Source organism: Entelurus aequoreus, linkage group LG11 (genome assembly GCF_033978785.1).
Source record: "Entelurus aequoreus isolate RoL-2023_Sb linkage group LG11, RoL_Eaeq_v1.1, whole genome shotgun sequence".
NCBI lineage: Eukaryota > Metazoa > Chordata > Actinopteri > Syngnathiformes > Syngnathidae > Entelurus > Entelurus aequoreus.
The window spans coordinates 51,088,790-51,104,787 of NC_084741.1; the positions used below are offsets into that span (position 1 = coordinate 51,088,790).

General features: G+C 36.5%; 1 protein-coding gene across 1 annotated transcript in view; it reads right to left on the reverse strand.

Moving 5' to 3' along the window:
• The window catches only part of LOC133660207 (eukaryotic translation initiation factor 3 subunit H), a 136,820-nt gene that overhangs the window by 26,568 nt on the left and 94,254 nt on the right, over positions 1-15,998 (reverse strand). Inside the window, exons 4-5 of the mRNA XM_062063487.1 lie at positions 10,393-10,492; positions 2,047-2,196 (exon numbers count right to left, since the gene is read on the reverse strand). Of these exons, the coding sequence (XP_061919471.1) occupies positions 2,047-2,196; positions 10,393-10,492 (250 nt within the window). The remainder of the gene's footprint in view (positions 1-2,046; positions 2,197-10,392; positions 10,493-15,998) is intronic.

Here is a 15,998-nt window from a genome sequence, read left to right on the forward strand (position 1 = left end):
TCCACGAATCTTTCATCCTCGCTCAAATTAATGGGGTAATCGTCGCTTTCTCGATCCAAATCGCTCTCGCTGCTGTTGTAAACAATGGGGAAATGTGAGGAGCCCTTCAACCTGCGACGTGACGCTACTTCCGGTACAGGCAAGGCTTTTTTTTATCAGCGACCAAAAGTTGCGAACTTTATCGTCAATGTTCTCTACTAAATCCTTTCAGCAAAAATATGGCAATATCGCGAAATGATCAAGTATGACACATAGAATGGATCTGCTATCCCCGTTTAAATAAAAAAAATTCATTTCAGTAGGCCTTTAAAGGGGAACTGCACTTTTTGGGGGAATTTTGCCTATCGTTCACAATCATTATGAGAGACAAGAACACATAATTTTTTTGTTAGGATCCTAGAAATGATAAAAACGTTTGCAAAATGCATTTAATGGGAGTCACCGTTGTAGCCTTCAAAGCGCTCTAAAACAACTTAAAAACTCTCCAACGTTTTATATACACACTGCAAGTATATATACACACTGCAAGTATATATATATATATATATATACATACACACACACACACACACACATATATATATATACACATACATATATATATATATATATATAGTATATATAATATATATGTATATATATAGTATATATATATGTATATGTAAATATATATGTATATGTAAATATATATGTATATGTATATATATGTGTATATGTATATATGTATATATATGTGTATATGTATATATATATATATATATATATATATATATATATATATATATATATATATATATATATATATATATATATATATATATATATATATATATATATACACACTACCGTTCAAAAGTTTGGGGTCACATCCTTATTTTTGAAGGAAAAGCACTGTACTTTTCAATGAAGATAACTTTAAACTAGTCTTAACTTTAAAGAAATACACTCTATACATTGTTAATGTGGTAAATGACTATTCTAGCTGCAAATGTCTGGTTTTTGGTGCAATATCTACCATAGGTGTATAGAGGCCCATTTCCAGCAACTATCACTCCAGTGTTCTAATGGTACAATGTGTTTGCTCATTGGCTCAGAAAGCTAATTGATGATTAGAAAACCCTTGTGCAGTTTAGCTCGTTACAGAAGCTACAAAACTGACCTTCCTTTGAGCAGATTGAGTTTCTGGAGCATCACATTTGTAGGGTGAATTAAACGCTCAAAATGGCCAGAAAAAGAGAACTTTCATTTGAAACTCGACAGTCTATTCTTGTTCTTAGAAATGAAGGCTATTCCACAAATTTGTTTGGGTGACCCCAAACTTTTGAACGGTAGTGTGTGTATATATATATATATATATATATATATATATATATATATATATATATATATATATATATATATATATATATATATATATATATATATATATTACATATATATATATATATACATTAATATTATTATTATTATACATCATTATAAACTCAAAAGCAATTCAGCTGCTGACGCAAAAGCTATCTTATCTCTTTCCGTAGCGAGATTACGGCTTATGTTTTAGCATGCCGTCCCAAGAAGATGAACTAAATCGCAAACTGGATAAAATGTCGAAGAAGCTTTCCACTCAGCAAGGTGAAATTGTGATCAACTTGAGGGCCAGGAACAGACCATTAGGGTAGACAAGTATTGGAATGTATCTACACACCCTAACCCAAAAATCCTATTCTGCATGTGAATTAATGAATGCCCTGAGAAGTATATGCAAAGGATTATTCTATAGAGCCACCATAAATATATGAAGCTTTTCTTTTCTTCAGCATGGGTATTTTTTGCAAGTTTTTGTTATTACATTTGTTTTACCTTGACTTTTGAAGGTCTAGAGAAGACACTTTATAAACTCATTGATGTCCTCTAAGGAAACTTTAGTCTGATAAAATAGAAAGGTCATTTGAGAATAAAAATGTTGCAAAAAGTTGTTCCATGTGGTAGTTCTCTATTAATACAATGAGGACTTAGCCTAAGGCCTGAGTAAATTCTAGATGAGCTGACCTGCTTGATAGGTTGAGCAGTTCATGTTTGTTGGCAACTGTGGACTTGTCCTCCAGCTCCGACATCAGGACGTTGATGAGGTGAGAGTTTTTGATAACAATAGGCACCTCCTCGAACATGTGCTCGAAGCCAATGTTAGCCTTCTTCAATCTGGAGGGTAAAGAGAAAGACGAAGACACAAAGAAATATTGAAAGTTAAGTGCTTTCCTTCGTGATGAGGTTATAACAGATATTCATCATTGCTTTTTCAACTATTTCCACAAGTGACATCTTTTTTAGTCTTTTAAGAGATTCACAGTTTTTGGCTTGACATAAAACAGCCTGTTATTTGAGTAAAAGCATATTCTGTGGTAGAAGAAAGGGTGACCCAAATCTTTCTGAACATGTTTGCAAGTAAAACAAGTGTACGGTATTAACTATTATTGTGCTATCAGAGAAAATATATTATTTGGTGTGCTTTGAATATATTTTTAGAACAGTGTGTTATACATGTGTTCACATTAGACTTGGACTTCCTTTTTTTGTCATTTAAATTTTAACTCTACAGTACAGATAAGAACAAAATTTTGTTGCATTAGCTCGTTGTAGTGCAGGATAAAAGAGCAATAAGGTTCAGAGTGTTTGCATTTACAAAATAAGGTGCAGATATAAATAGATCTACTGTACAGATAAATATATTGCACTTTTGCATATGCATCCACGTTTACCGATGTATGTTATATTGTCTCTATAGTCCAGCGAGTTAATCCATTTTGGGGGGTAATTGAGGGGATTATTTTGATGTGTTCAAGAGTCTGATGGCCTGAGGGAAGAAGCTGTTACAGAACCTGGGAAGTTCTGGTACGGAGGCTGCGGAACCTCTTTCCAGAGTTTAGCAGTGAAAGCAGTCCTTGAATATTGTGAATGGAAAACGGTGTTATTACAATTCAACTTATCCTCAGTCAATTACATCTAAGCTATATGAGAGTGAATTAATTTAAATGTTATGCCAAATGCATTTTTGTAAACTTTCATGATATGTCTATATTGCTTTGCTAAAACATTGTGGTTGGACTCGGGCTGCACAATGATGGCTTAAACAATATTATCAATATTGAAATAATTAATAATCATAATTATTGAATCGGTTGGGGTGGCAAACGCAACACCATTATGTAATTTAGAATGTATTAGTCTAATAAAAATGCTAAATATTAGTTATATTTTTCTATTGTTTATGCACCCTTAATGGGTGGCCTGCCCGTCATCAATTGGACACCCCAGCTTGGCCTAATCATTCATTTGATCGTTTGGTGTGTGAAAGATGTATATTGAATGACAAAATATAAAAATAGTTATTTAGTTTAGTTTAGTACTTCAATGACCAATTACATTTTCGCATTCCCTTAATTCATACGCATTTACAGAGGCATAAATTCTAAAAAGTCTTGCCAGAACACAAGCAAAAACTGTTGGCACTCGATAGAAAAGTGTCTCCAGACTCTATTTAGTACGATGGTTAGCGGTTAGTTCTGCTCGTGCGACTCCATGGAGACAAGCAGAGCTGTGTGTTGGTCAAATATTGGACGAAATCTGGAAGAAAGGATTCCAGATACCGTGTCAGTTGAGGACCTAAAAGACACCATTGACAGAAATCCCAACTCTATGTTTTCTCACAAACGTAACAGAAGAAGAACTAATCAAAATTGTAAATAAATGTAGATCCAAGACCTCAACTAATTGTAACGGATTTGATATAAAAACGATAAAAAAAGGTTATTAAAGAGATTTCAGAACCTTTAACGTATATCAGCAACCTATTATTTCAAACAGGCGATATTCCTAAACAAAATGGAAATAGCAAAGTTGTACCAGTTTATAGGACTGGAGACAAACAGCAGTTTACAAACTACAGACCCGTTTCCTTACTTGCACAATTTTCTGAAATTATTGAAAAACTATTTATTAATAGAGTGGACACATTTTTAAGAAAAGTGGAACACTCACAGACAACCAATACGGCTACAGAGCTAACATTTGACATTCATGGTATTATCTGAAATGATGGGAAAGATTACCAATGCAATAGACTTGACACAATTAATCATAACATCTTAATTAACAAATTACAACGGTATGGCATCAGAGGTTTGGTCTTGACCTGAGTAAGAAGCTACTTAAGCAACAGGGAGCAATACGTGAAGCTTGGCGAACATACGTCTGCAGTGCTAAATATATATTGCGGCGCAACCCAGGGATCAATACCGGGACAAAAATTGTTCAATCTTAATATAAACCACATTTGTAAAGTTACAAAGGACTTAAGGTTAGTGTTTTTGCAGACGACACGACTGTTTTGTTCAAGAGAGAACCCACAGAAGCCAATAAAAATAAATATGATTACTGTAGTCTTTTTTTTGAGTGCAAAATTTGATCTTTTATCGATAAATAATAGTGCGCAATACGTAGAAGTTTTTAAAAAAAAATTGTTTTCATTACGTTTTACTTCTGTTACTGTATGTAAAAACCTGCACTGCAACAACGTAATTTCCCCATTGTGGTATGAATAAAAGAATATCCTATCCTATGTTTGAAATAAACTTAAACCCTAAATCATAAACCTTAAAGGGCGTCAGAATGAGTTTAAAATTGGATCGTACACATACTGTATTGGTAACTGGGCAGATCCATAAAGAGTTACAGCAGAAATATGTTGTACAGGAATTAACTCTACACTAGAAAACATTCACAAAATCACAGAAGTCACATGAACTGTTTTTTTAAACTAACAACTTTTTGACATGAAACACCCACAAATTAGGCCTGGGCAATATTTCAATACATTTGAGTTTTTTGTTGCAGATGATTTAAAAAATAAAAAAAATCTATGTTTTCTCATCTTGCTCCGTGATACTTTTTTTTCAGAAAATAAAAATGCTGTCTGTTGTTTAGCTTTGCAGCAACAGGTGTAGAACAAATGACTGCACGCTGCAAAGTTGGTTTAAAAAAGGCAACAGCATAACAAACTTATTCCTGCATCTGAAACCAAAGCCTCCAGCCAAATGTTGGAAATTATGGAGGTTAATTTGACACTGAATTTATGTAACTATAGAACCCTGAGGTACGCCCTTCAATGCAGGGAGAAATGACGAGAAGGACCGAGCAAACTGGACGCATTGGTGTACAGCTCTGGTAATGGGTACATTCGCACCCACCTGCACAAATGTACTTCAAAATGTAATAATCAAAATAAATATGACTTGTTTTTTGTTTACTAGGGCATGCATATATAATATGCATTAGTATGACCATTTAAAATCAACGATAATAAAAAGGAGATGCTTGGAAATAGCATAAAAATGCCCAAAAAACTTGGAAAAACGCGATTTATAGCGTTACTTTTTACCCCCATTCCCGTTTATGCAAGAAAAATACAGCTTAAATGAATTGGTCAGTTTAATAAAAATTCATATTCTGTTGATGAAATATGAATACATACAGAAGTATTTCTGTAGCATCAACCGAAATCGCAAAGTTGATCAAAACCGGTGGTGAAAAACGCATACGTATGTAATTATTTTGTGTAACCAATTTCTATTTTCAAACTACCCCATAACAACAGTTTTACATAAAACATCCGCGCACGAAATAGTTTTAATCGTTTGATAATTTATATAAGAAATAAACAACCTATTTTACAATAACATATTTTCTGAATTATGCCTTTATAAGAAGGAATTGTTTCACCCGGAGAGAATTGTGTAACGCATCACGAACGTATAACTGATCATAACATGGCAAGAAAGTGCCAAAATAAACAAAGGATTATGCAAAGTGGACTACTTTTAATTCATGTAAACACGTGGTGCGATAAATGATATTCATCCGCCGTGCTTAGGGTATAAATAGACCATGTTGACGATTTGGTGTTACCAGTAAGTTTATGCCGAGCGTTCGTCACGGACGGAAATAAGGAAAATAATGGGATTTTATTAATCAACGGATAGTTTTGCCGGTAAGTGAATACTTTTATATCAATTTTCTATCGATGCGTTAACCTCTTGTTTTAGTCACTAAAGAAAATGTGTACTTTGATTGAAACAAAGTTGGGTACCCACGCTAACAATTTTCAATTTCTTTATTTTTTCAGCTTGTTTCTTGTCGCTGATTTTAGTTGCATGTTTTACATTACTCGCATTCAAATTGGTTTTAATACTACTTTTTAAATATTCCATGCTCTTGCAAAAGCTAATGTGTATTTCTCGTAATAATTTTAATTATTCAATTTGCATACGTCCGTGATAGTCACGCCAATATATCAAGCGTCTATGCCGTGTGTTTGTGTAATTATTTCAATTATTAATTATGTTAATTTCTTACACAATAAACCCAGATTACTATCACAGATAGATTTATATTCATAAAACAAAACGTTTTATGTTTTGATTTTCCAAACTATGTTACTAGAAATCGTGTATTTAATGATGAAGATATCGTTACGATCTTCCCTATTCCAAGAATTAATAGCAGAGGACATTTTTTTTTTTTTTAAATACATGTAGACTGAAATGGTTCAATTTATGAGGCCTAAATTAAAATGTTGTTTGCAATTGCCGACTGACCCACTACTTTTCTGCCTACCCAAAAGTTTTTATTGGCCTGTCCAGGAGTGAATTTTTTTTTTCTATCAAATATTTCTAAATATTTATTTTCTCCTATTTATTGAGTTCCAAGTATAAACCCAGATTAGAGGTAATTCCTTACCATCTGATCTAAGTCTATTCTTGTCACCAATTTATCTTAGATGTCAATTTATATGCAAGTAAAGATATTTAACAGGTATTATTCAGTAAAGCTACAAAAAAAAATATTTACCTACCGACCCAACCTAAATGTTATGGGTCAGAAATTGCAAACACAACATTTTTTAAGGGTGGTCTAAAAAATAAAGTCTCCTGTCTTTGCCCCATATCATTCATATGATATTGTGCATGGCTGAATTTTTAAACACTGAATATGTATACACTTAAAGGCCTACTGAAACCCACTACTACCGACCACGCAGTCTGATAGTTTATATATCAATGATGAAATCTTAACATTGCAACACATGCCAATACGGCCGGGTTAAATTAGTAAAGTGCAATTTGGGGACGGCGTGACGATGTCGGTAGAGTGGCCGTGCCAGCAATTGGAGGGTTGCTGGTTACTGGGGTTCAATCCCCACCTTCTACCATCCTAGTCACGTCCGTTGTGTCCTTGGGCAAGACACTTCACCCTTGCTCCTGATGGGGGCTGGTTAGCGCCTTGCATGGCAGCTCCCGCCATCAGTGTGTAAATGTGTGTGTGAATGGGTGAATGTGGAGATACTGTCAAAGCACTTTGAGTAACTTGAAGGTAGAAAAGCGCTATACAAGTACAACCCATTTATCATTTATCATTTCATTTTAAAGTTCCCGCGAAATATCCTGCTGAAAACGTCTCGGTATGATGACGTTTGCGTGTGACGTCATGGATTGTAGCAGACATTTTGGGACAGCATTGTGGCCAGCTATTAAGTCGTCTGTTTTCATCGCAAAATTCCACAGTATTCTGGACATCTGTGTTGGTGAATCTTTTGCAATTTGTTTAATGAACAATGGAGATAGCAAAGAAGAAAGCTGTAGGTGGGAAGCGGTGTATTAGCGGCAGGCTGCAGCAACACAAACACGTAGTGGCTACGTCGTAGCCGGTGTTTCATTGTTTACATTCCCGAACGATGACAGTCAAGCTTTACAATTGGCCTGTGGGGAACTGGGACAACAGAGACTCTTACCAGGAGGACTTTGAGTTGGATACGCGCCACCGTGAGTACACAACTGCGGCTTCCAAACATTTGATCGCTTGCCCGTATGTGCGTGTCGCTATGTGTGTGTCACGTACGTAACTTTGGGGAAATATATGTGCTGTATGAACTTTGGGGAGGTGAACGGTACTTTGGGCTGTGGGATTGAGTGTGTTGTGCGGGTGTTTGATTTGTATTAGTGGGTTATATGGACGGGAGGGGGGAGGTGTTTGTTATGCGGGATTAATTTGTGGCAAATTAAATATAAGCCTGGTTGTGTTGTGGCTAATAGAGTATATATATGTCATGTGTTTATTTACTGTTTTAGTCATTCCCAGCTGAATATCAGGTCCCACCCGCCTCTCACAGCATCTTCCCTATCTGAATCGCTTCCACTGCCCTCTAGTCCTTCACTCTCACTTTCCTCATCCACAAATCTTTCATCCTCGCTCAAATTAATGGGAAATCGTCGCTTTCTCGGTCCGAATCGCTCTCGCTGCTTGTGGCCATGATTGTAAACAATGTGCAGATGTGAGGAGCTCCACAACCTGTGACGTCACGCTACTTCCGGTACAGGCAAGGCTTTTTTATCAGCGACCAAAAGTTGCGAACTTTATCGTCGATGTTCTCTACTAAAATATGGCAATATCGCGAAATGATCAAGTATGACACATAGAATGGATCTGCTATCCCCGTTCAAATAAGAAAATCTAATTTCAGTAGGCCTTTAACTTATATACACTGAATTATTAAACCATAAATTTAAAAACAGATAATTTTTAAAGACATTTTGCAAACTATTTTTTTCCTATTAAATTGTCATCCTAATTTGATGTAAAAAAAAAAATTCAGTTCACAAAATTCAAATGCAAAAAATCAATTAGGGGCCAAAAATGTTTTTCGTAATAAAGTCACAAATTACCGTAACCTTCATAGGAAAAGCAACTCTTTACTTTCAGAACAAGACCGCAACAACAAACAAACTCCAGCGGAATCATTTACACAAGGTACCATGTATGAGAAAGAAGCACAGTAAGCACAATGTTAATGTGTTAATGTTAATGTTAATGTTAATGTTAATGTTAACATTACTAATAATGTTAATGTTTCAGTTCGGCATGGTGATGGAGTTTTGCGCTTATACACAATGGCTTCTGGCGTGGACGAGCACGCGTATCACAGGTTTCATTTCTGTCGTCGAGATTATGAAAGTGCTTGATTTGATATGCAGCAGAGTCTGCTTTTTAATGTTAGTATCGCTTACGATCATCCTCATTAAATCGCGGCAGCCAAAATCGTGATTGTGATTAAAATGTGTTTAATTGTGCAGCCTTGTGACAGACCAAATAGTAATCTTGAGTATTTTTGGGGGAAGCTTTCGGCAATTGACTGCACCCAATGAGAAAAGCTTACTGATAATCTCCAACTCAGGTCTGTATACATTACTTTATTAATGACATATGTATAGATCAACACTCACTGTAAGTCTAAATATTTACTGAACCCCTGTATGTCTAAAGAGCGCTGTTTCTTTATTAACCCAAGTATAACTCAATGCAAACTTCAAGAAGAGAATCAACAAGTCTGCATTAGTCTAAATGGGGAGGACAGAAAACACTATGGATAACTACAGACGCTTACATGTATTGGCACAATTATCCATCAGTGGGTCTCGACATATATCCTGCATATTATGACCTTTTCAGATGGCAATATAAATAGGCATATGAAGAAAGAAAGACAACAAATTCTAGGCAGGACAAATTGCTCTGGCACACTTAATGTTGTGATCTTTTCCAAGTTGGTCCCTGCTGTACAAAGCCAAAGGTTGACTTTATAGGCTGACTAATTTGAGGCGGCAAATTGTGAGCTCAAGTGGATGCTATTGACCGCAGCCTTCATAGCTCAGCGGACTTGGAGGTCATATCAAAGGGATGGGTCTATTTGGCACTCGTATGTCCCTGAGTGCTATTAAAGTGAGATTAAAACAAGATACACAGAAGATGCACACTTGTAGGACATTAGATGCAGCAACAACGAATACCTTTTTTTCAGTATTGTGTTCATTTTGTTATCAAAATAAACGAATGGAGTTGAATTAGTACAGTGTGTATATTGTTATTGAAAAAACGATTTATTTTTCTGTACAAGTGTCCTCATTCATGTGTGTTTGTAAGCCAAAACGTGTGCACTTGGACTCACATGAGCTGCGTCGAAATAGTCCCCTTATTACATTTCCTTTTAACTGCAATTTAAAAGCAATTATGCTAAGCCTTGAGGTCAAAAAAGGCGTAAACAGTACATTTGTTTGATGGGCAAGGGCAAACTGATAAGTCACCAGCAGCTGAATCAATCTCCAGCTGCTACCGAATGATTCACCCATGGGTGGACTTTAATTTACTTTAATTTCCATTTGGTACAGCAAATTGCAACAAAAAATATGTTGAACGTTCTACCCCTGAAGGTAGTGTTGTGTTATATTTAGATGTTATTAATTGTTACACACACATTGTCTTAAAAAAACAGAGCAAGAAGCTACTTACGCTTCAGGGGTGAAATCTTTCTCTTTGCAGATCTCCATGAGTTTAGGGGTGAGCCTGTAAGCCTTGAGGGACAGGGAGCCTTGGGCGGTCTTTATAGGGTCTGTAAGTAGTGCAAGACAGATGTTCAGAATAAAGTAATCTTCACATTGATATTGAGTAATTAAGAGCATGTTTTACATTGTAGTTTTGTTTTCTTGTGTTTATGAAAGGTTCTTTGTACAGACAGCATTTAAATTATTTAAAATCATTAAATCATAAAGAAGGACAAGAACCCTGGGCTTATACAAAAGCCTATTTTTAATGGTCTAATGAAAACTAAGTGCTTTGATTGGTATTTAACTAAGCTTTGCCACTCTGGTATTTCCTGGTCAAATTCGGGAAAGGTCTTGTTATAATTGTATATTTTCTACAGATTGGTTTGCATCTTTTGGTTGATGTTGTCATAGTGGAGCACTATGTGCAGTGTTTCTACAACCATTGTATTTTAAATGGGACAAACAGTCACCTCTAGATGCTGATCTAGTCAATCGATTTAAGTTTGTCTTTATAAATTATTTTAGTGGAGGTGACGCTAGTCCATGGAGAATCTTGTACACTAAAGAAACATCTGCATAATTTATAAATGCTTTCCAACTCAGCAATTTGTGTTTCTTTAAGATGTTACAATATTGGTGTGGGTTGATTTTTTTTCTAAGACTTTTACAGCTTGCTTGTATGCCGATTCAACAAGCTTTAATGTGGACTTGCATGCCGATGCCCAAGTTGTTATACAGTGGGTAATATGTGGCATTATCATTGCATTCAGATATAATTCTGCAGAGTCAAGAGTTAAGTTATTTTGAATGTATCTGAAAGTCGACAGGTTGTATCTTATTGTAATCCCCGTTTTTTTTTTAACTTCACCAAAAATCAACTTCTTACTTCTAGCTGTAAATTGTAATTCCTAGATATTTAAACTCCTGTACAACTTCAAGGTTTGTCACATTTACATACATATCAAGAGTTGTGTCAGAATTTGCCTTCTTAGAAAAAAGCATGCGAACAGTTTTGACACATTAAGATGCAGAGGAAAAAAAGGTACATCCAGTTTGACACTTTGGACATAACAGCAAATAGATCATGTGGAGTTTGGCATTTAATGTTTGCAAACACATACACAAGAACAACATCAGCTAAGGCTGAAACGACGCGTCGACGTAGTCGACGTCATCGGTTACGTAAATACGTCGACGCCGTTTTTGTGCGTCGACGCGTCGCATATTTACGTCACACTACCGTCATGGCGGAGCGCAAAGCAGACTGTGCGAGCGAGGGGGAAAAAATCACGCCAAAAGTGGTCAAAAGTGTGGGAGTATTTCAATACACGGCCTAATAATGTTGTTGTATGCACACTGTGTCGAGCGGAAATGGCCTATCATAGCAGCACAACGGCTATGAACGAACATTTGAAAAGAAACCATCAACTAGTCAATCGTCCGCGCGAGTATACGTTGTCATCATTACCCAAAAACATGAATGTGTCATTTGTATCTGCTAGGGGTGTAACGGTACGTGTTTTGTATTGAACCGTTTCGGTACGGGGCTGTACCGAACGAGTTTCTAAGCTAAAGCTAACTTTAGCTGCTAAAGTGTTAACAAGCTGCTTCGCTCCTTCTGCGGCTGCCTCTGTCTCAGCACGCAGCATTGTCCCACCCACACAACCATCTGATTGGTACACACAAAGCGTTATACAAAGCGTTATCAGCCAATCAGCAGTGCGTATTCAAAACGTTAACAGCCAATCAGCAGTGTGTATTCAGAGCGCATGTAGTCAGCACTTCAGCGTGGAGCAGATAGGTGTTTAGCAGGTGAGCATCAGGCAGCGGACTCTCCCCAAATGATAATAAACACCTCCCAGTCAACTACTAGTAACATCACTATGAGCTAGGGATGGGCGATACCACACTTTTAGGATTCGATACGATACCGATACTTTATCTTGCCTTTTCATCGATACCGATACCATTAATTTCTTATTGGCAATTTTTGTCAGTCAAAAATATTATTACTATTGTTATTATTTAAGACAAATCACAAGACAAATACAGACCATTTATACCACATTTATAATAGTCAATATATAATAAAAGTAAAATTAAAATAAATAACATAAATATGAAAAATAAATTAAATATTATATGTAATAATAATTATATATTATATATAATAATAATTAGATATTAGGGCTTTCCAATTAACTGTCAAATCCGAATCGCAACAAGCTGCAGTTATTTTTTAATGTTTGTGATATAATTAGCAATTAATGAAATATGAAATAGACTAATGTTTTCGAAATGTAAGAAATGATGTTACAGATTAAAACCAAAATCACATTCAATCATATATTTCAAGATTTTCTTGGAAAAAAATAAAACTGTAATGCAAAGATGAAGAATCTCCAAATTTTATCTCTTTCTTATCTTGTTTTAAATACTCAAGCAATTTTCAACTAACAGTAAATTCCCCGTGTGGAAATTATTTGAATTTAGGATAATCATTTAAACAAAAATATTCAGTAAACATTACTAAAAAAAAAAAAAAAACAATGCCTGTTTTAAGTCAACAATTGGACAACACTGGATATGCCTGGCTGCTTCGCTGTCGGCTGGCTGTGTGTGTGTTGCACGTTGACGACGCTCATTCGCTGTCTCCTGTCACGTGACTGGGCCAGCTCTATACTCTGCCAGGTACAGGGGTGTCCCAGCACATAGTAAGTTAAGTAAGTCATCAAAAACATCTGAAAGTGATGCTTGCACCCCCCACACGCCGTTTTTTGGTTTATATCGATACTTTTTTCAGAAAAGTGATGCCAAATGAGTAGCGTGTGAGTTTCGATATATCGATACCACAGGATCGATACGCACATCCCTACTATGAGCCCGTTGACCTTCTAGGAATATAAACTGGAGCTCAGCTCACTCGCAGTCCTGGCTTGAGGTGAAGGCTACCGGTAATTAGCTCTCAGTTCCAGCCACATCGACCCCTTCTGAGCGCCTATTTTCAGCTGCTGGGAATATTGTAAACAAGAAAAGAACCAGAGCATGTAGACATGCTAACCTTTCTTCATTACAACTGTTAGTCACTCACTGGAATGAGTAGAATTGGTTATTGTGTACTGTGTTGGACTGGATGTTTATTTTGCAAATTTTAAAAGCAATACTTAATGTTTACAGTGCTCCAGAATATTTAGATTGGCACTTTTTTGTATTGGATGTTTATCTTTATTTTTGCACATTTTAGCAAATAAGCAATACTTTCACTTTTGTTGAAATGTTTACACTGTTGTTACAGAATATTTCGTTTTGCACTTTTTTGTATTGGATGTTTATCTTTATTTTTGCACATTTTAAAGCAAAATAAGCAATACTTTTACTTTTGAAATGCTTATACTATTGCAGAATATTACGATTTGCACTGGATGTTTACTTTTATATTTGCACATTAAAAAGCAAATAAGCTACTTTTAATTTTGTTAAATGTTAAAAGTTTTAAATGTTTACATTGTTACAGAATATTTTGTCATGTTGTTGTCAATGTTGACTGAGTGGCCATACTTCTTTTTTTTTGTAAATAAAAGCCATGCCTTTTGAAAAAACTGGCCTACATTTATTTTTTCATCTTCATTTTGAATAAAAAAATAATCGGTAAAAGGAAAAATAATCTATAGATGAATCGAAAAAATAATCTATAGATTAACCGATTAATCAAAAAAATAATCTATAGATTAATCGATAGAAAAATAATCGTTAGCTGCAGCCTTAACATCAGCATACATCTAGAAAGTTATGTTTTACCGACAGCTATTTGGCAGCTCAATAATGTAGACTTAACAACAATGGTCCCAAAACCGAAACTGGAGGTACACCAAGAGTATTGTCGGAAGTTTCAGATGTAGTTTTGTGTACTGTAAAACACCGGTAGTGAAGTGACGTGAATTATTTTCATATAGCGCTTTTCTCATGTGACTCAAAACGCTTTACATACTGAAACCCATTATGATTGATTGATTGAGAAGTTTTTTGACATCTTAAAGAATTGAATCCATGTAATGCTTTAAAAAGGCAAATGGATGGCACAAAAAGCAAAAAGGCTTTTTTCCATTATGGTTTATTAAATATCCATCACATTTGATACATTCAATAATAAAATATATATTACCCGTAGCATGTTTATAAAAATTACGTTAAAAATGTTTATAAATTATGTGCATATACACAGTATACATGTCAGGTGATTTGAAAAACAATATACAGGACTGTCTCAGAAAATTAGAATATTGTGATAAAGTCCCTTATTTTCTGTAATGCAACTAAAAACATGAAAATGTCATACATTCTGGATTCATTACACAACAGAAATATTGCAAGCCTTTTATTATTTTAATATTGCTGATTATGGCATACAGCTTAAGAAAACTCAAAAATCTTATCTCAAAAAATTAGAATATTTCCTCAGACCAAGTAAAAAAGAAAGATTTATAACAGCAAAACAAAATCAAACATTTGAAAATGTCAATTAATGCACTCAGTACTTAGTTGGGAACCCTTTTGCACAGATTACTGCATCAATGCTTCGTGGCATGGAGGCAATCAGCCTGTGGCATTGCTGAGGTGTTATGGATGTCCAGGTTGCTTCAATAGCGGCCTTTAGCTCATTTGCATTATTGGGTCTGGTGTCTTTCAGCTTCCATCCATCCATCCATCCATCTTCAACCGCTTATCCGGAATCGGGTCGCGGGGACAGCAGCTCCAGCAAAGACCCCCAGACTTCCCTCTCCAGAGCAACATTTGCGACTTCCTCCTGGGGAATCCCGAAGCGTTCCCAGGCCAGAGAGGAGATGTAATCCCCCCATCTGGTCCTTGGTCTGCCGCGGGGCCTCCTCCCAGTGGGACGTGCAACGAGGACCTCCCTAGGGAGACGCTCGTGAGGCATCCGCACGAGATGCCCGAACCACCTAAGCTGGCTCCTTTCCAAGCGAAGGAGCAGCGGCTCTACTCCGAGTCTCTCTCGGGTGACTGCACTTCTCACCCTATCTCTAAGGGAGATGCCAGCCACCCTTCTGAGGAAACTCATTTCGGCCGCTTGTATCCGCGATCTTATTCTTTCGGTCATTACCCACACTTCATGACCATAGGTGAGAGTAGGAATGTAGATAGCTCGGTAGACCGAGAGCTTTGCCTTCTGGCTCAGCTCCCGTTTCGTCACAACAGTGCGGCAGAGAGACTGCAATACTGCCCCAGCTGCTCCGATTCTCCGGCTGATTTCCTTCTCCATCTTTCCCTCACTCGTGAACAAGACCCCGAGATACTTAAACTCCTCCACCTGGGACAGAGTCCTGTCCCCTACCCGGACTGTACAAACCATCGGTTTCCTGCTGAGAACCATGGCCTCAGATTTGGAGATGCTGATCCTCATTCCAGCCGCTGAACACTCGGCTGCGAACCGATCCAGTGAGAGCTGAAGGTCACGAACCGAAGGTGCCATCAGGACCACATCATCTGCAAACAGCAGTGACGCAACCTTTAGCCCCCCGAGACGTATACCCTCTCCGCCATGGCCACGACTCC